The following is a 26,406-nucleotide window of genomic DNA, read 5'->3' as shown; positions in this document are numbered from 1 at the left end:
TCTGATTCCAGCAACTCATGTCCCAGCACTATCCCTCTTCCTGATGCTATAAATTTGGCGATCTGCATATTGACATGCCGCCTTGACCTCTCCACAGCCGCTATGTTCCTTGCCCCTATCCAGCATAATCTTGGTAATATACTGGACCATACCACCACTACGTTGCTGAAGAAGCCGCTAAACCTATCCAGGTCAGCTTGCATGACCGCAAGCAGTTCCTGGATCCTCACATTTACCAGGTCGTTCCCACCCGCGTGGATGACTAACACTACTGGGCCCCTGGCTATCCTTGCTATGTTCACTACCTCGGGCAGGACCTGTGTCCAGGCCATGCCCCGAACTCCTCTCCAATGGAACTTGAGGTGATGAAATCCCAGCTCGCTTCCACCTGGTCTCGACTCGGCCCGCCGTGCTGCCCAGAATATGTGTGAGTGACCTAGGATCCAAATGCTAGGTCTCGCCGGATCTAGGAAGAAAAGCTGTTAGCAACTGTACTCAGCATATTTATCATAGTGTCAGCGTCCATCATTGTATTAGTGTTGTCATAGCTTTTGGTGGCGGAACTACGGGACTGAACGGTTAGCAATGATTAGTTATCTGAGATGTGGAAAGATGTAGTGACTGCCGAGGCTGGTTCGAGGTTAAGACTTGTGTAAAATTTGGTGGTTTGCAGGGATCGGGGGGTTAAATTAGATCTGGCCTAATATAGCGGAAGAAACAGTCTGATTTCCAACGCCCTAACCGCTGTATCTCCTCGTTCGAGAAGCCGGCCCTTGCTGCCTCGGTTGCTGCGCCTATGCGGAAGGAGTGTGTGCTGTAATCCCCTGGCTGTAAGCCCAGGTTGGAAAGTGACGTTTTTAGCAAGGCTGAAAACTGCGTTGCCGTGAGCGGGGATCCATCCGCGTGCTCTAAAAAGAATTTATTGGGAACCCGAGACTCTAAGTAACACTGCAAGATAAGGATGGGACAGAGGGGGCCGGGAAACGGGAAAATGGGGAACCAAACCCCTCTACCGAGCTGATCTGTTTTAGAGCGCCTTATGCGAACCCGTACTCCACCATTGCAAATTATAACATCGTCGTGGAGCAGACCCCCGGGACGAGCTGATGATCTGCTGACTAATTCACTGATTCGCAAAGCCCCAAAGAATGCAAGCGAGAAGGCAGCCGAGAACAAGCGGACCTCGCTGTCATTGGCACATACGTCGCCTAGCTGGTTTATTATGCCTGAGAGAATGGCAAATGAAATGGGCCTTCTGCTTTCAGTGCACTGACGCTTCCGCTTCCAGCCTTTAACGGCCTGCGTAAACAAGAAGGCCTTGGTGACATCAGGCCATCCACGAACCCGGAAGTGAAAGGCTATGCCTGTGAGCCGCTGCTGCGCTACAATACCCGACACGCCATTACTATGCAAATGCGCTATATACCGAGCAACGGAGTTGCTGAGAAAATAAGCAGACACCTGGCTAGGCAGCGGTTGTGCTATATTTAACCATTCGTTCCAAGCCTTACCGTACGAACGCCACGTAGATGGAGCTAGAGATGCCTGGACCAAAGGCATCAGCTGTCCTCGGGGACCGTCCAAAGGAACTGTGGACAGTTCTGGCCAATGCTGTCCGCTTCCGGATGTAATACACGAAACTTCTGAAATTCAAAACGTGATAAGGCATCAGCAATAGTGTTATCGATCCCTGGCACGTGACGGGCCCTGAACCAGATGTTATGCTCGAGGCACTTGAGGACTAAATAGCGCAGTAAGCTGATCACTGGCGGGGAAGAAGATGCCAGGTGGTTAATGGCGTGGACGACACTTATGTTGTCGGTCCAGAAGCAGATTCGTTTATTCGCCAGCTGATCTGCCCAAAGATCCGTAGCTACAATTATAGGGAACAGCTCAAGTAAAGTGAGGTTTTTTGTCCAACCTGACAAGTGCCATTTTTGGGGCCAGCGACTAGCGCACCACTTGGGACCAAGGAAAACTCCGAATCCGGTGGACCCGGCAGCATCCGAAAATAGAGATATGTCAGAGCTGGAAACCTCCTGTTCCTGAAAACACGTGCGTCCATTGTAATTAGCTAGAAAAGACCTCCATACACGTAGGTCCTCCCGTAGGGCGCTGGTGATGCGAATCCTGTGGTGGGGGGCAGCTATGCCCCTAGTGGCCAGGCAAAGCCTACGGGAAAAGATCCTTCCCATAGGCATGACTCTACAGGCGAAGGCGAGCAAGCCTAATAAAGATTGCATTTGCGCCAGGGTTACCTTACGAACCGCACAGAACCCGTCGATGAACGATGTTGTTTTTTGGACCTTTTCCAGTGGTAACCGAAACATCATGGTAATTGAGTCTATTTCCATTCCCAAAAAGGAAAGGCATGTCACAGGGCCAACTGTTTTTTCGTTTGACAGCGGAACCCCGAATTTGTCCGCTAGTGCCTGGAATGAATTTAACGCAATAGCGCATGTTTCCGAGTTGGCGGGGCCAACGAACAGGAAATCATCTAGATAATGGGTGACTGATTTGATCTTTACCACGTCCTTAACCACCCATTCTAGGAAGGTGCTGAAGAGCTCGAAGTGAGAGCAGGATATGGAGCAACCCATGGGAAGACACATGTCATAGAAGAATTTTTTGTTGAAATAGCACCCTAGCAGGTGGTGACAATCAGGGTGCACTGGTAGCAGGCGAAAGGCGGACGCTATGTCCGATTTAGCCATTAATGCTCCTTGCCCTGCTTTGCGTACCAGTCCGACTGCTTTGTCAAAAGACGCGTAGGACACTGCTGAGTACTCTGTGGAGATGCCGTCATTTACTGACCTCCCGGCCGGGAAGGATAAGTGGTGTATGAGGCGAAATTCACCCTTTTCTTTTTTAGGCACAACCCCTAGGGGTGAAACGCGAAGGTTTGGGAATGGTAATTTAGTGAATGGGCCTGCTACGCGGCCTAGTGCCACTTCCTTGAGTAATTTGTTTTCCAGGACCTGTGGTTGGTCCCGGGCAGATTTCAGGTTAGGGGCAAAGGTTGGTTCTGAGGAGAAATTAAAGGGGATAAAGAAACCGTGGGTGAAACCGTCTCTGATGGTGTCAGCCGCCGCCTTATTGGGGTAACGTTCGAGCCATGGCTCCATCTCGTGCACGATCACTGGGGTCCTTGGGACCTGGTGGTGCATTTTTTGCATGGTGCCTTGTTGTTTGCTTATCGCATTTGGTGGAGGTGTGATTTCCCCCGCAGGATGAACACTCATGCTTGTATTTGCAGAGACCTTGATACCTGCAATGGCCTTCGTTGAAGAGCCAGCAGCAACCTGGTCTGCGAACATTTGCGGCTCCCGGTGTGCCGTGGTTAGGGGAAAATTGGCCTGGAAAGGACTGAAAGGACTTTTGCGCCATCATGAGTCTGAGCCACGAATCGGTTGCCTTTACACCCCAACCCAATTGTGGTTGGAGTGCCAGGCGTCTCCTAAATTCTTCATCATACTTCCACCACGCTGATCCCCCATGGGTTTTATAGGAGTTGTAAATGGTGTCGCAGTAAGTGAAGAGTTCTGAGCATCGTTCGGGGTGCTTCTGACCCATCACGCACCCCATAACGCAGAAAGCCTGCAACCAATTATTTATGGTCTTGGCTACGGTGGGTTTTTTAGCGAATTGGCGGTCGTTGCCTCGTCTTTCCTTGTCGACGGTGTTTTGATCCGCAGATATTAGGGACCAGATATCCACATAATCATTAGCCCAAATTTTTTGGACTGTTTCCGGGGTTAGGTGGGTTCCAAGCGGTGAAACACCACAATAGAACATGTCCCTGTGTAGGTCAGGGCGCTGATGCGCTATGTCTTGGCGTTTTACGAACGCGGGGTTAACTAGAACTAGTCCCGACGGTGAACGAACCGCTTCCCTCATTACTCCTGGATGGGTCCCCCCTGCCCAAGCGCTGGTAAAGCTGTACTCACCGGCCGATGTGGTAGGTTGGTCCTCTGGCGCCGCCATCTGGGGTAGTTCTTCGGGTAGTGGTTCGCTGCCGTGGTGGTGATTAGCAAACCTTTCGCCTGGAGGGCCGCTTAGTGAGCGGCTGCGGCGAGAGTCGGATGACGCAGTGCTGGATGGCGTGTGGTGTCTCCTGCGGGATGATCTCTTGCTGCGGTTGGATGAACGGAACTGGTGATTGTGCCGTGAGCGCCGGGAGTGACGCCCGTGGCTATCTCGGCTTCTGCTGCGGGAAGTGGACGGTGATCTTCTGTGGTTATGACCCCTAGGGGGTCTACGATGGAGAGCTGATGATCCTGGCTCGGCTGACCCCACGCGTGATGAGTGCCTTGCTTCTACCTGCGGTTGGCTTACTGGCAGGATGGGCGATGGATGGATTGCAGGGGTTGGCAGGGGGTGCAGGGGGGGTAAATCTAATGGAGGAGTACCTTGGATTTCCTGCGGTTGTAGCTGTAGGTTGGAGCATGGCGGTGTCAGGGGTAAGGATGGATCCTCTTCACCATGGAACTCATTGTTCTTGCTAGGGTCAGATTGGGGAAGGTGCCCATGATGGTCCCTGCATTCCTGGTGTGAGTCAGAGTGTGCTGATCCCTCGGCTGAAGAGCTTCTGCTTTCTGATGCTCCCATAATGTGGCCTGGATGCTGATGTGTGATTAGAGGGCAGTGGAGATTGCTGGCTGGAGGGTGGGTGCTTGACTGCTGCAGACCACCACGTTCGCTTTGTAAAGAATGCGAACGCTGGGCAGGAAATGCAGTTATAAAGCATGTTTGTTTATGACTGCATTTCCCTTTAAATTTGCCGCTTTTACTTTTAATGACATCACTTCCGGTCCGGGGGCCGAAAACCGGAAGTACAGTATAGTCACATGGTTGCCGAGTCACAGGAAGTGACTCGGCTGCCATGGATACCGGATGTGACGCAGCCTCAGCATGGAGCGGTAAGCAACATGAGGGGCGCGTCATGCTGGGCGGTGCAGAGTGCCTGGGGGGAGGCGCTCTGCATTGTGGTGGCGAGCGTGATGCCAGGGTGGGGGCAGCATTCCTGAGGGGAGGGGGAGCATCGCTGCGCGGCGTGGACGAACGCGATGCTCGGTGGGGGGCAGCATGCCTGGGTGACGGGGGTGCAGCGCTGCGAGATATATGTGAACCCGATGACCGGTGGGGCAGGGGATAGGTGGCCGGGGGTGAGAGCGGACCGGACCTTCTGGACCGGGCCGCCCTGCGCCTGGGGTCTGTTGTGGGGCTTAGGCGCTGCGGTGGACGGGAGGGTCTGGAAGACCTGCGCCCACCGCTGCTGGGAACCGGCAGGAGGGAGCTGGTGCCCACAAGGGAGGCAAGCCATTCGGCTCCCTCCCGTCCGATCCTTTCTCTTACCGCTGCTTCCAGGGGGTCCATCGGCGATGCTCACCCTGAGGGCAGATGTGGTAAGAGAAAGGAGGGACTCCGGCAGCTGTTTATATGCCCTGTAGGAGGTCCCAGCAGGGAAGGGGGGCAGCGGGGGGCATTGCACAGTGGGGAGGAGGGAGAGGTGACCATGGGGGGGACGTAGTGAGGGGCTCAGCAGTCAGGGGCAGCGGCAGCGGCCGCAGTGCCCTGCAAAGGGTGCCAGCTTAGAATATGCAGGGGGTAAGACATTATATATGTATTTCTTATCTATCTATCTATCTATCTACCTATCTATCTATCTATCCAGCCCTCTATTCATTCATTCATCCCTCTATCCCTCTGTCTCTATATCTATCTATCTATCTATCTATCTATCTATCCATTCATTCATTCATTCATCCCTCTATCCCTCTGTCTCTATATCTATCTATTCATCTCTATATCTACTCATCTATTTCTTGTTGCTTCCGTTTTTTGCGGTCCGCAAAAAAAACAGAAGGAACGCAGATGTCACACGGATGCCACTAGGATGCATCCGTGAAAAAAAGGACCGTTTTTTGTGGCCCGCAAAAACGGAACGGTCATGTGAATGTAGCCTTAACAGCAGTCGCTGCCTGCTGCCGGTCACATGTGACCATGTGCGGGCTGTGTGTGCGGGCTGTGTGTACAGGAGTTCAGCTGAGTTCAGATCAGCTGACTCAAGTGTCGGCCAATCAGGCTGGGGCCACACGGGGATTACTGCGATCCCCTCGCATTACACTCGGCTCACGCTCAGTACAGCAGAGCTGAGTGTCATGCGTGTGTCCCTGCGACTGAGGTCCGACTGTGCGAGCAGACCTCAGCTGCGGGTGGCGGTCCGGCACTCGAGGGGTGGGCCAGCACTGAGGAGGGGTGAGAGGGATTTCTCTCCCTCTTTCCTCCGTAGTCCACCGATGTACCGCAAGTGCAGTGCGATTTTTCTCTCAGCACATACACTTGAATGGGTAAAAGAGAGAGTCTTGCATTACAGTCGCAGCATGCTGCAATTGTTTTCTCGGTCCAATTAGGGCGGAGAAAATAATCGCTCATGTGCACTGACACACAGGCTAATATTGGTCCGAGTGGAATGCCATGTTTGATCGCACTCCACTCGCGCTGTTTTTCTCGCCGTGTGGCTTAGACCTTACTTGTTCTATGTCCCCCTGCATCCATCGCAGCGTGTGCAGGCTGGAGTTCAGCTGAGTTCAGATCAGCTGACTCCAGTGCTGGAGTGAACTCCGCTGACCTCACAGCCCGTACACGCTGCAATGGATGCAGGGGGACACGGAACAAGTAATCGGCCGACACTGGAGTCATCTGATCAATTCATCCCAAGTAATCAGATGACTCCAGTGTCGGCCGATTACTTGTTCTGTGTCCCCCTGCATCCATTGCAGCGTGTACGGGCTGTGAGGTCAGCGGAGTTCACTCCAGCACTGGAGTCAGCTGATCTGAACTCAGCTGAACTCCAGCCTGCACACACTGCGATGGATGCAGGGGGACATAGAACAAGTAATCGGCCGACACTGGAGTCATCTGATTACTTGGGAGGAATTGAGCAGTAAAATGCTCTGGTGCTCGATGGGCGAAGCCCATGTCGATTTTTTTTTTAAAAATTCATTAAAAATAAAAAAAAAATCACATTGTTTGTGGACTCCCGCTGCATTTTCTATTGTTAAGGGTAACCCAAGCAGCTACTGGCTGCTAACCACCGCTGCTTGGTGTTACTTTCACTGGCAATAGAAATGCAGGGAAGCATTTTTTTTTTTATAAAGGTTTTTGCCTGAAAACTTTTTTTAAAAAAATGACGTGGGCTTCGCCATATTTTTGTATGCTAGCCAGGTACAGCAGGCAGCTACGGGCTGCCCCCAACCCCCAGCTGCCTATTTGTACCCGGCTGGGAACCAAAAATATAGAGAAGCCCTTTTTTTTTTTTTATTTCATGAATTTCATGACATGGGCTTTGCCGAATCCAGCCAGGTACAACTAGGCAGCTGGGGATTGGAATCCGCAGTGAAGAGTGGCCAAACTTTCTGGGCCCCCCGCTGCGAATTGCAGTCCACAGCCGCCCCAGAAAATGGCGCTTTCATAGAAGCGCCATCTTCTGGCGCTGTATCCAACTCTTCCAGTGACCCTGGTGGCAGGTGGCACGCTGGGTAATAAGGGGTTAATACCAGCTATGTTTTACCAGCTGGTATAAAGCCCGAGATTCTTAATGTCAGGCCAAGTTTGACGTGGCCATTAAGAATCTCCAATAAAGGGTTTAAAAAAAAAAAAAAGACCACACAGAGAAAAATACTTTATTAGAAATAAATACACAGACACAGTAGGGACTCCATGTTTATTACTCCCTCTCACCCCTCCACGATGGAGAGATTTCTGTACTGACCATGCCAGGAGAGAGCGAGGGAAAAGAGAGAGAGAGCGAGGGGGGGAGGAAAAGAGAGCGAGGGGGGGGGGGGGGAAAGAGAGCGCGGGGGGAGGAAAAGAGAGCGCGGGGGGGAGGAAAAGAGAGCGCGGGGGGAGGAAAAGAGAGCGAGGGGGGAGAGAGTGAGGGAAAAGAGGGGAGAGGAGAGAGGGATAAGAGGGGAGGGGGAGAAGAGTGGGGGGAGAGAAGAGAGTGGGGAAAGAACGGGGGGGGGCAGAGGTGCTCTGTCACCAACTGTCTCCACTCTGTGACTTGTGGTGCAGGTGACAGAGTGCAGACAGTTGGTCCCATGCAGCAGGACAGATGGCAGAGCACAGCGGTGACATGCCTGTCAGTGTCTTGCTGCGTCCTGCAGTGCTGCTGGGAGGAGCAGATGATCACACTGCCCGACACCGGCCGCTCTCCTGACATCGCAGCAGAGCGGGTGGGTGGACAGTGTGATCACATACTTACGTGCAGGGGGGGATTCAGCTGAAGAACCCCCCCCCCTGTACTGCACACTGGCGCCCCGTGCCTCACCATCTGCAGGACGCCGGCTCCACACTGACGTCCTCCGGATCCTCCCCTCGATGCTGGGCTGTGATGTGCGGTAGTCACCGCCCACAGCCCTGTCACTCAATCTGAGTGGTGCCAGCCTCCTCTGATGTACCCGTCTTGTTTGAGAGCCCGGAAATGCCGAGACGTCAGAGGATGCCGGCGGCCACAGCTCCAGGGGGTCATGTGACAGGCACTGAGCGTGCAGGATAGCGCCGCTCAGTGCCAGAACTGGAAACAGAAGCCAATGGAGAAAATACCTAGAAAGGTAAGTAGAACTCCTACAGAAAATAAAAAAAATGGGTGAACCACCCCTTTAAGTTAGGGAGATTTGTGTCTTCGTTATAAATTTGGTAGATATATTTGGTTTTCCAAGTGTTTTGATTATTTGGATTCTTTAGAGCTGTGATGTTACTTGGAAGGTGGAGGGTGGTGCTAGGTTTCATTAATATTTTTTCTATTATCTTCCAAGTTTTCTTATTTGACTTTGTTAGTTTGAATTCTTTTGCTAAGTCTTGGTAGGGTTTCAGCTTATCGTTATCGAGTATGTCTGAGATTAAGCATATTCCCTTGGATTTCCAGTCGTTGAGCTTTAATCTTGATGAGAATGCAGAAAGCGTTTCGATCTTCATCCAACCTATTGATTCGGTGCCGTGTATTTTTCTAGATTGGGCTCCAAATTTCCTCCATGTTATTATTGAGTTCCTGGTGATGACCTCCTTAGGTAGTCGCTTTTTAGTGTCGCATAGGTAGGCCACCACCAGGTCTCCAACTTCTATATTTGGACAGTAAGAATCTTCAAGTCCCACCCATGCAGGTTTATCATCTCTGTTCCAATACTTCTGGCTGCTTTTAATAGTCGTTGCTTGATAGTAGGCCATTATGTTTGGCATCCCCAACCCCCCATTGAGTCTGTTTTTGTTTAGGGTAGATTGTGCTACTCGAGGTTTAGTTTTACCCCATACAAAAGATGTTAGTTGAGTTTGGAGTTTTTGTATAAGCTTCTTCTTGATTGGTAATGGGATAGTTCTGAATATATAAAGTAGCTTGGGAAGTTCCAGCATTTTGTATGTGTTTATTTTTCCTAACCAGGAAAGCTCTACTGTGGACAGATGTTGTAGATCTTTTTGGATGGTATTATAAATGTCAGTAATATTCTGGTTAGCGCAGTCCTTTGTGTTTTTTGTTAGTTTGATTCCTAAATAAGACATGCTGTCCACATTCCACTGAAATTTGATTTCCGATTGTAGGACTTTTAATAGATCCTGATCCAGATTGAGGTGCATAGCCTGGGTTTTATCCATATTGACCCTATATAATGAGACCCTTGAGAATTCTTTAAAAACTTTTAAGGTCTGTTTGACCGAGTTCAGTGGATCCGTTAGAGAGAGTAGGATGTCATCTGCGAAAAGTGACACTTTGAATTGTCTGTTATTAGCAGGGACGCCCCTAATCCGGCTGTCCATCCTGATCTTCTCCGCCTGTCCATCCTGATCTTCTCCGCCAAGGGCTCAATGAAAAGATCGAATAATGACGGGGAAAGAGGACACCCCTGCCTTGTTCCATTCGAGAGGTTGATTTTACCCGAGAGGAGACCATTTGTTAAAATTCTTGCAGACGGGTTTGAGTAGAATGATTTTATAAGGTCTAATACCCTCCCATTGAAGCCAAATTTTTTTAAAGTTTGAAGTAAGTAGTTCCACTGAACCCGGTCAAATGCCTTCTCCGCATCAATTGTGATGAAGACTGTGGGAGTCTTAGTTTCCCCTGAGTGAGTGAGTAGGTTTAGGATTCGTCTGGTAGCGTCTTCTGCTCCTCTGTTCGCAATGAACCCCACTTGATCTTTGTGTATAAGGTTCGGTACTATTTTTTGTAGTCTGGTGGCTAGGGTTTTTGCCAATATTTTCAGGTCAGAATTTAGGAGCGAAATGGGTCTATAGTTTCCAATGAGGTCTCTGTCTCCCTTTTCTTTATATAAAACTGATATAGTGGCTTCTTGCATCTCTTCAGGTAATTTTAAGCCTAGTGATAGTTCATTGATGAGGGTGGTTAAATATAGGGTTAATATTGTAGCAAACGTTTTGTAGTACTCATTGGGAATTCCATCTGGTCCTGGTGCTTTATTTTGTTTTAGAGAGTTTATTGTAGCCATTATGTCACTGTTTTTGTATGGGGTGTTTAGATAATTTAAATCTTCGTTAGACAGGGAGGGTAACTGAATCGAGTCAAGGAATTGATTGATGTCTTCCTTAGTGGGTTGGTCTTGGGGAATATTCAGCCCCTTTGGGTCCCTTGTATCAAGTTTGAAAATCCAGAAGGACTCGCGATTTTGGATCTTTCTCTGAAAATCTCCTCCTCTATCCGACTTATTAACTTTTTCAATGCTTCTGAATTTAAGACGTGACAGATCCCCTCCATGTTGTAAGGAAAAGTGCTAAGAAACCGCTGAATAACAGCACAAGTCCGATTTACCCGCATCCAGAATGTGGTGCTTGATGCGGATCTTCAGCGGTCTGACCGTACAGCCGACATATTGCTTGTGGCATATAGTACAGTCCATTATATAGATGACGTCTTCACTGCTACAACTCTTGTGTCTCCTCAGCTGATATTGTAACCCGGTAAAGAATAGGAAAGCCGCACTACAATACTTTGATCTTCCCTGTTCAGGATAGATCAAAGTGCTCCTGCGCAGGACCTCAATGCCGGCGATGTGGATGATGTAGGACTCGTCATGCACCCTGGATACCAATGTATAATAAATATAAACATATAAAATATAATGAAACCTCCTGCTAGTAACACAATCCTGGCTGCACGCTCCTGCCATCCTGCACATATATATAATAATATTCCACAAGGGAAATAATAAGAACAAAGAGAAATGGCAGCAATGGAGGTACAGTAAGTGTGAATGAGAGGGGTAAAGTCTGCCATAGATTATTAGGTAGAGGATATCCTAGATGGGCGCTGGATAGGGTCATTCATTATGTGGATAAGGTGGATAGGAGGGCATTATTAATGAATAAAGCATGTAAATCTACCAATGTGGAGGAATATTCTGCTCCTATCACTTTCTCCACGAGATTCAGCCACAATATCATGGTATTATCGGATGATGAAGAAATCTCGGCCTATTCTGGATCAGAACACAGAATTAGAGAACACATAGAACCAGTTCAGTGGTTTTGTATGTGATCGGGCGGATCCCTCGGCACCATACTGTGCCCCAGTTACCATACACAGAGTGTGGTTAGTTGTGACGGCACGTGGCTCACACATAAGTGTTTCTAGATGAGGCCACTTTCCCTGTAAGGTGTCAGTATATTGCTGGGGTTGACGCCTTCTTTCCTGTTCTACCGGGTTACAATATCAGCTAAGGAGACACATGAATTGTAGCAGTGAAGACGTCATCTATATAATGGACTGTACTATATGCTACAAGCAATATGTCGGCTGTACGGTCAGACCACTGAAGAACCGCATCAGGCACCACATTCTGGATGCCGGTAAATCGGACTTGTGCGGTTCTTCAGCGGTTTCTTAGCACTTTTCCTTACAACATGGAGGGGATCTGTCAGGTCTTAAATTCAGAGCCATTGAAAAGGTTAAGTCGGATAGAGGAGGAGATTTTCAGAGAAATATCCAAAATAGTGAGTACTTCTGGATTTTCAAACTTGATACAAGGGACCCAAAGGGGCTGTGTGATGGTGGAATATTGTGGATCGTGTACCATTTTGTGTGGGTTAATGTTTGGGCGTGGTTCACTATCCATTCTGTATTCCTTATGTGTACATTGTCACATTTGCAGGTTTAATTCCTCCCCTACCAGCCTTTTGTTCCTAAGTCGGGGGAGGGGGCGTGAGATCCACCTACTGTAAACTCTCTGCTTACCTGAGAGATTCTGGCAGTCTGTGGAGAACTTGAAGGAAGAAGATTGAACCTCTGAGGGAAGCTGCGGCTTCTCAGAGAGACGGGGACATTTATTTATCGCTTACCGGACTATATTTGTGTTACTGGACTAATTTTACCCTCTGTTTTGTGGATTATGTTATGGACCGTTTTGTTTTGTTTGGAATAAATGCTCTTTGGATTGTACCGCCATCTCTCGCTCTGTTGATCGTGTGATATGGGAAAAGGACCCCGTGACAACTAGGACCCCGTGACAACTGGTGGCAGCAGTGGGATCAACAGAGCGCAGACTAATGGAGATCCACCAACAGAGTGAGTACAGAAACTGGACTGCTTCCAGTCTAAAGGAGAGAGTCAAAGATCTGGGCCTGAGTAAAGAAGCCTTAATTGATCTACTTGTGATCCCATCCTCCCAGATGTCTGACGGACAAACACTGGGGACAGGGATCCCTGCCCCAAAAAGCCAGTGGGTGATGTGGTCCGAAGAAGGGCAGCTCTAGGCCCCGGTGTCTCTCAGGAATATAAGGAGCAGGCTGCTCGTCGAGCACAGAGAAGACAAGAAGCAATGGAGTCCGGCAGAGGGAGTAATGTGAGTTGGAGTGTAAACCCAGCGATCCAGGAGCCTGTGCGGATCACCTGGGCGGACTTCAAGCCATTTGATGAGGCTTCCGGAGATGTGGAAGGGTTCTTCAAAGACTTTGAGCAGCAGTGTGTCTGTTACGTCACCGCCGGAGTCTGCTCCAGCGACTTCTGCTCCGATCGCCAGGCGACGCCGTGTTCCTGCCGTGGATGGTGCTGGTGATGGGAGAGGAGTCGATGCCAGCGGCACCGGTGGGCGCAGGCTCCGATCATCCACTGGGCTGGGTTATCTTGGGATCTGCAGTACCGCTGGCTGACTGTGGGTGGTGTGTGTCTTCCAGCTGAAGTTGCCAGCATTCAGCTACAGCCAATGGGAAGACACCACACCCTTCTTATTCCCCCTCCTGTCACATGACCACTGCCAGAGATAGTTCTGATATCCTGGCTCCTGGTCTGCCCTGTTCTGTGTTGTGATTCCTGTGTGCTGACTTCTGCGTGTTTTCTGACTACACTTATGCCTGCTGTTTTTGTACCTCGCTGCCCGATCCGGATTTGACCTCTGCTCCGTTTTCTGATTACATCCTTGTCTGCCGATTCTGTCCCTGTTCTGCTATTGCTGGTTTGACCCTGCCTGACGACTACTCTCATCGGACTGCAGCCTTCCACAGGTAGTGATCTCCAGGGCCCTGTGTAATTCCAAATCCCTGTATAGGGGTTAAAGGGTTTCAGGGTTCTGGGGGTCCTGCTTGGTGAGTGGCTTCCCTCTAGTCTGTCCATCACATCCCACCTGAGTCTGTTGATCCAGGCAGGCGTTACAGTGTCATGATGGAGGTTCCCCACTCTGGCTGGATGCGTTTGTTAATGGGACTCGAACGGAAGCCTGGCAGAGGCTTATAGCACCATTGCCTCACAGCAGAACCAGGATTACAACATTGTAAAGCGGACTATCTTGGATTATCATGCCATCACCCCAGACTCACATAGGGCACAGCTCCGAGACCTCCCATGCACCACGGGGGGATCATTTAGGATGTATGCTCATAAGATGTCCCAGGCATGTCGGAGATGGCTGGAAGCGGAAGACGCCTTCACTGTGGAAGACGTTATACAGGTATTTCTTATAGAACAATTTCTTTACAAGTCTCCCTCAGAAATACGGGAATGGGTCAGAGAGCGCACGCCGCACACCTTGGATGGAGCTGCAGTCCTGGCTGATGAGGCCCTTACTATCCGACTGCAATGAAGGATGCTTCTGGACAATAAGCCACAGCCTTCTTCTGCATCTCGGCCCTCTCCAGTTATATCTGCCCCTCCAACCAGCCACAGGCCGCTGACAACCAGTACTCACAATCCTTGGCCCCAACCGTTCCGACCACGCCCTGGGGGGATCACAGAGAGGAGATGTTATGAGTGCAGACAACCTGGGCACCTGCAACCCAGTTGTCCCACAAGGACTCGGAGGGACCCCCATGCACCTCCTCCTCATCCAGTACATTTTGTGCATTCCATCTTGCCTGAGGAAGAGTTACCACCACCTCCACCGGAGTGTACTTCTGACCCCTGCACCATAGATGCCCCTGTTGGAGTGTATGGCCTCCGGCCTTTGTCACCAGGTTCTCCTATTTCCTTCTTCAGAATGCACCTTGGAAGGAGTACGACGCAGAGGAGATGTTATCAATGTGGGCAGCCTGGGCATCTGCAAAACACTTGTGTGGAGACACGGGGCTCAGTGGGTGCTCTCGTCCACTAAAACCCGCCACCTTTAGAAAGACAGCGTGGCTCAGGGCTCATCCCACCTGAATGCCGGCCTCCTTAACCGTGGGCGTAACACTACTCAGACAACACAGGGTGAGGGAACCACAATAATTAGACTTTATTGGATCCCCAAAATATTAACGGCACATAACACATAACCAGCAAAACACACAAATGTAACAGGCATGTCGTCACATTCCTCCCCCTTCTTAATATTAGCCAGACATGATAGGCTTCCGATCATCCTTCTCCTCTTAACGGCATTGTCCTTTTTAATGGTGAGGTCAGCAACAGAGGCTTGCATCTATACACCTCCCCCTGATTACCTCCCCCAAGTTGAGCAGCCATATTGTGGACAAGCACTAAGGTGGGGTCCATGAGTTGGGCCTGCACAAATCTCCCACTATCAATCCTCCCCCAGTCAATAGCCACAGTGTGGTTAGGCTTACTCATGGTTCTTGGCTCAGAAGTGGATGATGGAGACCGGGAATGCAAACCATCCCTGGGTGATGGCTGCTTCAAACTGACTGGATAGTCCTTGTCCTAGGTCATTCTCCAAAATGACTGGTGTGAGCAGGTAATTCACAAGCCCCACTTTCACTTCCTTTTGAGTGGTATCCGAAACAACAGGCTTGGTGGGGCCATCTATGAACCCCACTTCAACTTCCTCCTGGCTAGTCCCCGAAACAACAGGTGTGGGGAGGCTGTCCATAAACTCCATATGGACCTCTTCCTGGTCAGACCCCAAAGTAACTGTTGTGGGGACGGTGTCCATAAGCTCCACATCAGCCTTGCTCTGATTAGTCTCCACAATGACAGGTGTGGGGAGGCTGTTCACAAGTCTCACATCAACCTCTCCCTGGTCCTTTCCCGAAATAACTGGTGTGGGGACAGTGTCCATAAGCTCCACATCAGCCTTGCTCTGGTCAGTCTCCACAATGTCAGGTATGGGGAGGCTGTTCACAAGCCCCACCGATCACTTCCTGGTTGGTCCCCAAAATACCAGGTGTGGGGAGGCTGTCCACAAGCTCCACCTCGACCTCTCCCTGGTCGGTTCTTAGGTCCAACTGCACACATGCCAGAGGAATGTCTGAGCGCTGGCCCTCAGCCAGGGATATGGATAATTGGGAATCTGGTACAGGGTCTTCTGGGGAAACAATAACTGGACTTACCAGGGTAATGGAGGAAACAGTGTCTCGTAGTCCCTGGCTCTTGACCGGCTGAGCTGGTAGATGGGCTCCAAGCATGCGGCCTCGGTTTTGGAGACAATCTCTATCTATATGTCCATGGCGCCCACATGTATAACAGCGCCATAGATTGGGCGAGTCACAGGCCCTGTTTGTAGTCCTTTGTTTTGGCGCAGCTTCTGCTGGGTAGCGGGATCATCCTTCTCGACCGGCTGGTGTTAGCAGTACGGCAGCTGGAATCCCATAAACATATTCCAGAACCCAAGCCCTCTCTTCTCTTGAGGATCTAGGCCCCAATGCATCCAACAACGCTGTGGCTTGGGCCATTTTGGACAAAGTTGATTTCCGATTGTCACTAGATCCATGATGTGGCACATAGTTTAAATCCTCTGGGTCAATATCGACGGGATCCTCAACATCCTCTGCATCATTCTGGGCATCCCAACGGACTAATTTCTGGATCAAGTCTGACCGAGTCTCAGCGTTCCAGTAGATAATCTTTCGCCTCTGGCACAGATCCTGTAGCATCCATTTACTGCAGCGGTCGTAACTCCTCTCTTGTCCTTGTCCCATGGCTGAGCTGGTGGGGTTGGACATGGCAGCGTCCGAAACCTGAATGCCTCCCCTATGGCCTGCTGGGTATGCTTATGTGCCTCCCTGGTTGTTGAGCCCTGGACGGTGTCCGAAAACACCAGTCCGCTGCAGCTCCCCTGGGTAAACCAGGCTGAGTAGTATCCCACTGCTGCCACCAATTGTGGAGACACGGGGCTCAGTGGGTGCTCTCGTCCACTAAAACCTGCCGCCTTTAGAAAGACAGCGTGGCTAAGGGCTCATCCCACCTGAACACCAGCCTCCTTAACCGTGGGCATAACACTACTCAGACAACACAGGGTGAGGGAACCACAATAATTAGACTTTATTGAAGCCCCAAAATATTAACGACACATAACCAGCAAAACACACAAATGTAACAGGCAACAGAGTCTCACCCTTCCGCTGGCTCACCAGGGATTTAGAATGTCCATGCCTCAGAGCTTCCAGGGCCGCTTACGCCAATTCAGCAGCACCCCGCTTTCGGCGGGCACCCACCGAGAAAGGAATAGCGCCAGATTTAGGAAGCTGTGTGAGGTCTGTAAAGTCTGTAGCCAGGTGACCGGATTGTCCCAACCTGAGTGTCCTCCTTAGGTAGTCCTGATATGATGTTACAATCCTGGCAGCTGGAGTCGAAATCCCTAGGCTGTGGATATGGTCTCCAACCGGAACCGGAGTCCCTAGATTGAAGCCATAAGATATCCTGATCCTCTAGTCAGCTCCAAAGAGCTTAGACTGGATCCATCAGCATCCATCAACAACCTGGTGGCTTAAAGAGTCCCTTTTATAGCCACAGCCTTACACTTAGATACACTGCGTCCTCATCGATTGGTTGGACATGATCGCCTCTCCCATTGGATGAATCTCAAGCTGCATGGACAATGTTCATTCAAATGATGTCTACAGAAAGACTGAGGGTATACATGGAGTCTGCAAGTCACAGACTCAACAATGGCTACTAAGGTAATCACATTAGCAATACACAACTACAATACAATGGTTACTGGAAAAGTCTGGAAAACAATACGTCTGGCTTTCAGTGGCCAACACAATTACATTGAGTCAACAAGAGTCTTGTAAAGACAATGAGGGACTTATCCCCCGTCTATAAACAATCTATCATGCTGTCTGGCTGAATTTTAAGAAACTTTAACCCATGAGAGTCCATGTCGTCACAACTTGCGCTGCTGGTCGATTGAGGAATGACTTTGCACCATATCGACCTGCTTGTTCTCTACAGCCAAATACAATGGGGGAAGAGGTGTCCACCCCTTCAAGTTGACATGCCTAATGACTCAGGCACTCGTGGTCGACCACTAGGGGTTTATGGGGTGCGAGCCACAGCCCCGAATTCCTCTCACTATCAAAGTAAGCACTTACAGGAGGTTGTGCTGGATACACAGAGAGTCATTGGATTTTGTGACTCCGGGGCATTTCTCACAATAGCTGATCCCCGGGTCATTCGGCCAGAGGCGATACATCATGGACCAGGGGTTGTTATTGAATTGGCTGGAGGACAAAGGAGGAATATCCCAAAGGCAACTGTAGATCTGGACTTTGGCTTTGGAGTCAAGCAAGGTGTGGTTGGGGTGATGAGCGGCTGCCTGCAGATATTCTCCATGGAAATGATATGGGAGATCTACAATGCCGATTTGTGGGTGCAGGAAACAGTTTGAGTGAAGGAGGACACAAAGGGAAGCTTGTCCTTCCAACCCTACCGCTGTACAAGGGACTATCTACAGCTTCTCCATCCAATACAAGCGCCGAAGTCAACACCAGAATGCTGATGGACTGTCCCGGCAAGAAGAACCATAGACTATCCACAGCTGAGCAACATGGACTTAAGTGAGATGGCCAGAGGTCTGTGTAGACATCATGGCATACTCACTTATTCAGAAGGACTGATGGATTGATGCTGTTCTTTCTTTGTCCTGATGAAGAAGGCGGATATGCCTTTGAAACGCGTTGACCTGTGAAAATAAAGGAAATAATTTACTACATCTCCTGGATTTGTGGTTCTTAGCGCAGCATTTAGCCCGACTTCTCTACCTACTCTGTGATTTTTATTCAGAAGGAGGGAGAGGTTGTGATGGTGGAATATTGTGAATTGTATACCATTTTTTGTGGGTTAATGTTTGGGCGTGGTTCACTGTCCATTCTGTATTCCTTATGTGTACATTGTCCCATTTGCAGGTTTAATTCCTTCCCTGCCAGGCTTTTGTTCCTAAGTCGGGGGAGGGGGCGTGAGATCCACCTACTGTAAACTCTCTGCTTACCTGGGAGATTCTGGCAGTCTGCTTAGAGAATTTGAAGAAGAAGGATTGAAGCTCGGAGGGAAGCTGCGGCTTCTCAGAGAGACGAGGACATTTATTTATCGCTTACCGGACTATATTTGTGTTACTGGACTAATTTTACCCTCTGTTTTGTGGATTGTTGTGGACCGTTTTGTTTTGCTTGGAATAAATGCTCTTTGGATTGTACCGCCATTGCTCGCTCTGTTGATCGTGTGATATGGGAAAAGGACCCCGTGACAACTAGGACCCCGTGACAAGCTGAATATTCCCCAATACTTAATTGTTCAATTGTATGAAATAGCAATGATTTTCATGTGTCTGTGTTTTTATCATATGTCTCTTACATTGTTGCTATTTTATGTGTGCATTTATCTCTAAGTGATCGTTCCCTGTGCACAGGTGCGCCTGTCAGGTGTTGGTAAGAACCAATCAGGCCTCAAGCAGGCAGCCTGGTGCATGCTGGGATTTAGCACACTATATACAGGTATTGCCATTCTTTGTTAGTATCCATGAATAAGACTTAGCGATATGTTTTCTGTCAAAATGCGTTGGATCATATGTCTTGTTTACGGGTGGATGCCATCTGTTATGAATTTTTAAAGAAGAAATAACAAGGATTTTTTATGTGTTCCTGCCTGGGATCCGCTGGATTCGATTCTTGCTTTGTAATACGCTGCAGCACCGTATCTAGGTGAGCCATCTCAGAGAACTGAATACTTTTACACGGGCACCGACAATGAGGATTTGTTCTCTGTCAGGGTGACCATTCATACTGACCCTTGGATGTATGGTCCCGACCTCACGAGACAGGCATGAATGAGGAGTTCCGCACCTCCGCAGTAGACACACAGACCCATGGCTCGGGTTGTGCAGACATCTTGATATGGGTTCAGGGAGTGGAGGGGCAATTGAAAGTGGTAAATCAGCGGCATCTGGAGGGATGGAGCCAGACGTATAGGACCCGCCATCGTGTTTCACCTCCAAGGATGGCTCCTGGAACCTGAGGTTGACCCAGGTAGCCAAGGAAATCAGGTCACCCAGAATAGCAGGAATATCACAGCCAGATTGTTCATGCTATATCCTCGCGTAGAAACCTTCCTACAAGGCGGCCACCAGCGCCTGATTATTCCATCCAAGTTATGCAGAGAGGGTGCAGAACCTGAACTGCATATTGGCCAACAGTCTGTACACCGTAACCATGCACTGCAACCTTAGGATGTAGCAGAGCCGGGATCATCGTGGGATCTTCAGTGGATTACATTGCTCCTGCAGGGGTGTTTTGGGGGTAAATAAATTGGAGCGACAGGGTGTTTTTTGTTGTTTAAATAACGGATTTTTTTCGGTGTTTTGTGTTTAATTTCTTTTTACTTACAGGGTTAGTAATGGGGGTTTTATAGACCCCTCCCTATTACTAAACTCGGGCTTGATGACAGCTGGGATTTGTTTTGACAATTCACAGCTTTCATAAGCCCCATACATTGCCAGGGCTCCAAAGCAATCGGAATGAAAGCACGGGAATTGGCACATCTAATGGATGCGCAGATTCCTGCATGGGTGCAGGCTGCTATTTTTAGGCTTGGGGAGTGCCAATAACCATGGGTCTCCCCAGTTTTAGAATACCAGCCCCCAGCTGTTTGCTTTATCTTGGCTGGGTATCAAAAAAAGATTTGGGGGGAGAAACTGCACAACATTTTTTAAATTATTTATTTAAATAATTAAAAAAATAATCAAAAATGCATGGGATTCATTGTATTTTGATACACAGCCAAGATAAGTGCAGGACTGGGGGCTGCAGCCTTTCGCCGTCTGCTTTATCTGTGCTGGGTATCAAAATGTGGGGGATCCTGCGTCATTTTTTCCAACTATTTTTTAGTATTTTTACACTCCACTCCTGGGACCCAGACAGGACTGCATCCAATCACAGACATTGTTACAGAGGGTGGGTGGGGGAAGCAGGACTGCAACCAATCATACACTGTTACAGAGAGTAGGCGGGGGAAGCAGGACTGCAACCAATCACACACTGTTGCAGAGGGTGGGTGGGGAAAGCAGGACTGCATCCATTCACACACACTGTTACAGAGGGTGGGCGGGGGAAGCAGGACTACAACCAATCACACACACTGTTATAGAGAGTGGGTGGGGAAAGCAGGACTGCAACCAATCACAGACACTGTTACAGAGGGTAGGCGGGGAAAGCAGGACTGCATCCAATCACACACTGTTAGAGGGTGGGCGGGGAAAGCAGGACTGCATCCAATCACACACTGTTACAGAGGGTGGGCGGAGGAAGCAGGACTACAACCATTCACACACACTGTTACTGAGGGTGGGCGGGGGAAGCAGGACTGCAACCAATCACAGACACTGTTACAAAGGGTGGGTGGGGAAAGCAGGTCTGCAAATAATCACAGACACTGTTAGAGGGTGGGCGGGGGAAGCAGGGCTGCATCCAATCATAGACACTGTTACAGAGGGTGGGTGGGGAAAGCAGGACTGCATCCATTCACACACTGTTACAAAGGGTGGGTGGGGAAAGCAGGACTACATCCATTCACACACTGTTACAAAGGGTGGGTGGGGAAAGCAGGACTGCATCCATTCACACACTGTTACAGAGGGTGGGTGGGGAAAGCAGGACTGCATCCATTCACACACTGTTACAAAGGGTGGGTGGGGAAAGCAGGACTGCATCCATTCACACACTGTTACAGAGGGTGGGCGGGGGAAGCAGGACTGCATCCATTCACACTGTTACAGAGGGTGGGCGGGGGAAGCAGGACTGCATCCATTCACACACTGTTACAGAGGGTGGGTGGGGAAAGCAGGACGGCATCCATTCACACACTGTTACAGAGGGTGGGCGGGGGAAGCAGGACTGCATCCAATCACACACTGTTACAGAGGGTGGGTGGGGAAAGCAGGACTACATCCAATCACACACTGTTACAGAGGGTGGGCGAGGGAAGCAGGACTGCAGCCAATCACACACTGTTACAGAGGGTGAGCGGGGGAAGCAGGACTGCAACCAATTACAGACACTGTTACAGAGGGTGGGCGGGGGGAAGCAGGACTGCATCCAATCACACACTGTTACAGAGGGTGGGCGGGGGAAGCAGTGCATATTCATGAACTGTAATGATCGGGAAGCCATGTCTAAGCTGCGGGGAATCTCAGTTATTATTATTCTCCTGCTTTAATGACCGCATGTGTTTGTTGTCTTTACTACACCAGCCAATCACAGTGATGCCAGTAGGAAAGATGGATACGACATTACTGCGATTGGCAAGTAATCCCCTCATGTTTAGTGGCTGAAAATCAGGATCAGACATGCGGGAGGAGGGGACTCGACCCTCACGAGACGAGGAGCAAAATACTGGCTGAGTAACGGATATTGCGAATACCGTAACATTGATTTTTATACCCAGCGAGTAACAAGCAGTGGCGAGTATAATCGCTCGTCCCTGACCACAGCACTGCATCCCCATCATATGTACTGCATTATTATTCTGTGATTTCATGTATTTGTGTGACATTACAGCAGGAGTATTACATGCACCTGAAGACCCTGTACACCGTGGGCTACGGGACGTCGCTCAGCTCCCTGCTTCTGGCCCTACTCCTTCTCCTCTCATTTAGGTAGGTCGTGCCTTGTCTGACTGTTATTATGGTGTGTAATATGGAGAGTAGATTGTAAGCTTTTGTGAACAGTGATGTTGGGAGTGATACTTCTGTGTAGTGTGTATATACTGTATATATATTCTTACACAGTCCTCAACCATGACATTTTGAAACTACATCACCATAAGTGGTAAATGATGGACGTCACCGATCTGTACATGGTGGAAACATCGCAACCTCTGGACTCCTCCAGTCTGAAGTCTGAGCCTTGAGCAGAAATCCCGGCACCTCCGGCCTCGGCCACCATCACTGAGGGCATTAATGGTCGTCTGAGGAAGATTCTGCTGGGGAATGTACAAATCATCAGGATCCGCTGCCGACAGATCCAGTGTAATCACTGACCAATTACATCGACGGACACAAATCCAGAGACACTGCAGCCACGGGAGACAAGTGAGGAGACGCTGCAGGCACAGGAGACAAGTCCAGAGGCGCTGCAGCTACAGGAGACAAGTGAGGAGACACTGTAGCCACAGGAGACAAGTCCGGAGACAGGACACGCTGTGGCCACGGGAGACAAGTTTGCAGACGTTGCAGTCACGGGAGACAAGTCCGGAGACGCTGCAGCAACGGCAGACAAGTCTGGAGACGCTGCAGCCATGGGAGACAAGTGAGGAGACGCTGCAGCTACAGGAGACAAATCTGGATATGCTGCAGCCACGGGAGACAAGTCCGGAGACGCAGCTACAGGAGACAAGTGAGGAGACACTGCAGCTACGGGAGACAAGTCCAGAGACGCTGCGGCCACAGGAGACATTCCGGAGATGCTGCGGCCACAGGAGACAAGTCCAGAGATGCTGCGGCCACGGGAGACAAGTCCAGAGACACTGCAACTACGGGAGACAAGTGAGGAGATGCTGTGGCTACGGGAGACAAGTCTGGAGACACTGCAGCCACAGGAGACAAGTCCAGAGATGCTGCGGCCACGGGAGACAAGTCCAGAGACGCTGCAGCTACGGGAGACAAGTGAGGAGATGCTGTGGCTACGGGAGACAAGTCTGGAGACACTGCAGCCACAGGAGACAAGTCCGGAGACGCTGTAGCTACGGGAGACAAGTGAGAAGATGCTACAGCTATGGGAGATAAATCCGGAGACGCTGCGGCCACCAGAGACAAGTCCATAGATGCTTCAGCTATGGGAGACAAGTCCGGAGACCCTGTGGCCACTGGAGACAAGTCCGGAGATGCTGCAGCTATGGGAGACAAGTTCGGAGACGCTGCGTCCATCGGAGACAAGTGCGGAGAGGCAGAACCTTTCTCAGATGACCATTATGACCTCAGCGATAGCAGCTTAGGCCAGAAGTGCCGGGATTTCTGCACGAGGCTCAGACTCCAGACTGGAGACATCGAGTTGATTTGACATTTTTTTTCCCGGTTTTTCACCACTGGCAGATCAGTAACGTCATCTCCATCCTGTGATTTCCAGAATGTCACAACTTTCCTCACTGATTGAGACTGTGTACATCATGGTGCTGTGTCTGGTCGTCATTCTTTCTTGCAGGAGGCTGCGCTGTACACGGAATTATATCCACATAAACCTCTTCTCCTCCTTCATCCTCCGCGCTTTGTCAATCTTCATCAAGGATGCCGTCCTTTTCTCCATAGATGACATCAACCACTGCAAAGTCTACCGGGTGAGTGCAACTGTAGACATCTTATAGCATCCTGTGCCCCCTTCCCTCTCCCCCGGTATAGCATTCTGTGCCCCCTTCTACTTCCCCAAGTATAACATCCTCTTCCCCCTTCCCTCTCCCCCGGTATAACATCCTCTTCCCCCTTCCCTCTCCCCCGGTATAATATCCTCTTCCCACCTCCCTCTCCGCCGGTATAATATCTTCTTCCCCCTTCCCTCTCCCCCGTTATAACGTCCTCTTCCCCCTTCCCTCTCCCCCGGTATAACATCCTCTTCCACCTTCCCTCTCCCCCGGTATGACATCCTCTTCCACCTTCCCTCTCCCCCGGTATAATGTCCTGTTCCCCCTCCTCTTTCCCTCAGTATATCGTCATGTGCCCCCTTCCCTCTCCCCCGATATAACGTCCTCTTCCCCCTTCCTTCTCCCCCGGTATAATATCCTCTTCCCCCCCTCCCTCTCCGCCGGTATAATATCTTCTTCCTCCTTCCCTCTCCCCCGGTATAACGTCCTCTTCCCCCTTCCCTCTCCCCCGGTATAACATCCTCTTCCACCTTCCCTCTCCCCCGGTATGACGTCCTGTTCCCCCTCCTCTTTCCCTCAGTATATCGTCATGTGCCCCCTTCCCTCTCCCCCGATATAACGTCCTCTTTCCCCCTCCTTCTCCCCCGGTATAACATCCTGCGACCCCCTTCTATTTCCCCAAGTATAACATTCTGTGCCCTCTTCCCTCCCCCTGGTATAACACCCTTTTCCCCCTCCTTTTTCCCCTCAGTATATCGTCATGTGCCCCCTTCCCTCTCCCCCGATATAACGTCCTCTTCCCCCTTCCCTCTCCCCCGGTATAACATCCTGCGACCCCTTCCCTCTCCCCCGGTATAATGTCCTCTTCCCCCTCCTCTTTCCCTCGGTGTATCGTCCTCTTCCCCCTTCCCTCTCCCCCCGGTTTATCGTCATATTCCCCCTTCCCTCTCCCGATATAACGTCCTGTTCTCCCTCCTCTTGCCGTCGGTATATCGTCATGTGCCCCCTTCCCTCTCCCCGGTATAACGTCCTCTTCCCCCTCCTTTTTCCCCTCAGTATATCGTCATGTGCCCCCTTCCCTCTCCCCCGATATAAAGTCCTCTTCCCCCTTCCCTCTCCCCCGGTATAACATCCTGCGACCCCTTCCCTCTCCCCCGGTATAACGTCCTCTTCCCCCTCCTCTTTCCCTCGGTGTATCGTCCTCTTCCCCCTTCCCTCTCCCCCCGGTTTATCGTCATATTCCCCCTTCCCTCTCCCGATATAACGTCCTGTTCCCCCTCCTCTTGCCGTCGGTATATCGTCATGTGCTCCCTTCCCTCTCCCCGGTATAACATCCTCTTCCCCCTCCTCTTTCCCTTGGTATAACGTCCTCTTCCCCCTTCCCTCTCGCCCGGTTTATCGTCATGTTCCCCCCTTCCCTCTCCTGGTATAACGTCTTCTTCCCCCTCCTCTTTCCCTTGGTATATCGTCATGTGACCCTTTCCCTCTCCCCCGGTATAATGTTCTCTACCCCCTCCTCTTTCACTTGGAATAATGTTCCGTACCTCTTCTCTTCTCCCTTCTTTCCCCTGGTATAATGTCCTGTGCCAGTTTCTTTGCAGCTCCGGCGTCTTTGCACTGCGCGCCCTCCTCCCTGCAGGGACGCCGACTTCCTTACCGCCGCGGCCGGCCCACACTGCCTTACCGGGATTCCCCGTGGTCTTTCATGTGGGTATCACTTATTGCCCGCTACTGGGGCTGCGTGCACGCACCACCGCCTTTCTCTTAAATGGCCTATTGCTGAAAGACACTGGGTACTTAAGGCACTCTCCCACTAGGAGAGGTGCCTGATCAATGTGGTAAGTTAGTTAGTGGTCCGTGCCCTAGTCAGTTAGTCAGGTAAGACAGGTCCCCCTGTCCACTGTGCATCCCTGTGTCAGTGTACAGTGTACTATTCCTGTTTCCCGGCCTCGTCGGTACCTTGGTTCCCGTCCATCCTGGCCATGCTATCTGCCTAGCTGTCCCAGTGGTCCCTGCTGCACTAGTGACTCAGTCCATCCATCCTGGCTGTACTATCTGCCTTAGCGTTCCGGCTGCACCTGCTACACTAGTGACTTTGTCCGTCCGGGCCATAGTAGCTGACTCAACCATCCTGATGGTTCCTGTCTATACTAGTGACTCTACCTGTCCATCCTGGTCATGCTATCTGCTTCAATCCCCCTAGTGCTCCTCGTCTACCCTAGAGACTCTGCTTGTCTGCACCTGTGGTCAGCTGCCACAGTCCCGGTCACTGCCCTTTGAGTGGCCCCTGGTGTCTGCTTCGCGGTGGGCGCTTAGTCCCCCTCCCACTAAAGGGTAAACCCGGGTCCCCCTTGTGGTCCAGTGGGTCCACTTCTAGAGGGTCCACCTTACCATCTCCAGCAGTG

General features: G+C 50.5%; 1 protein-coding gene across 2 annotated transcripts in view; it reads left to right on the top strand.

Moving 5' to 3' along the window:
- SCTR (secretin receptor) overlaps window positions 1–26,406 on the top strand; it is a 164,859-nt gene that overhangs the window by 31,306 nt on the left and 107,147 nt on the right. For both annotated transcript variants that reach the window (XM_075318739.1, XM_075318738.1), the window contains exons 5-6: window positions 22,207–22,304; window positions 23,848–23,980. In XM_075318739.1, coding sequence (XP_075174854.1) covers window positions 22,207–22,304; window positions 23,848–23,980 — 231 coding nt within the window. The remainder of the gene's footprint in view (window positions 1–22,206; window positions 22,305–23,847; window positions 23,981–26,406) is intronic.

Source organism: Anomaloglossus baeobatrachus, chromosome 7 (assembly GCF_048569485.1).
Source record: "Anomaloglossus baeobatrachus isolate aAnoBae1 chromosome 7, aAnoBae1.hap1, whole genome shotgun sequence".
NCBI lineage: Eukaryota > Metazoa > Chordata > Amphibia > Anura > Aromobatidae > Anomaloglossus > Anomaloglossus baeobatrachus.
Note: the sequence above shows the minus strand (reverse complement) of the source record. Positions and strands in the feature narration are given on the sequence as shown.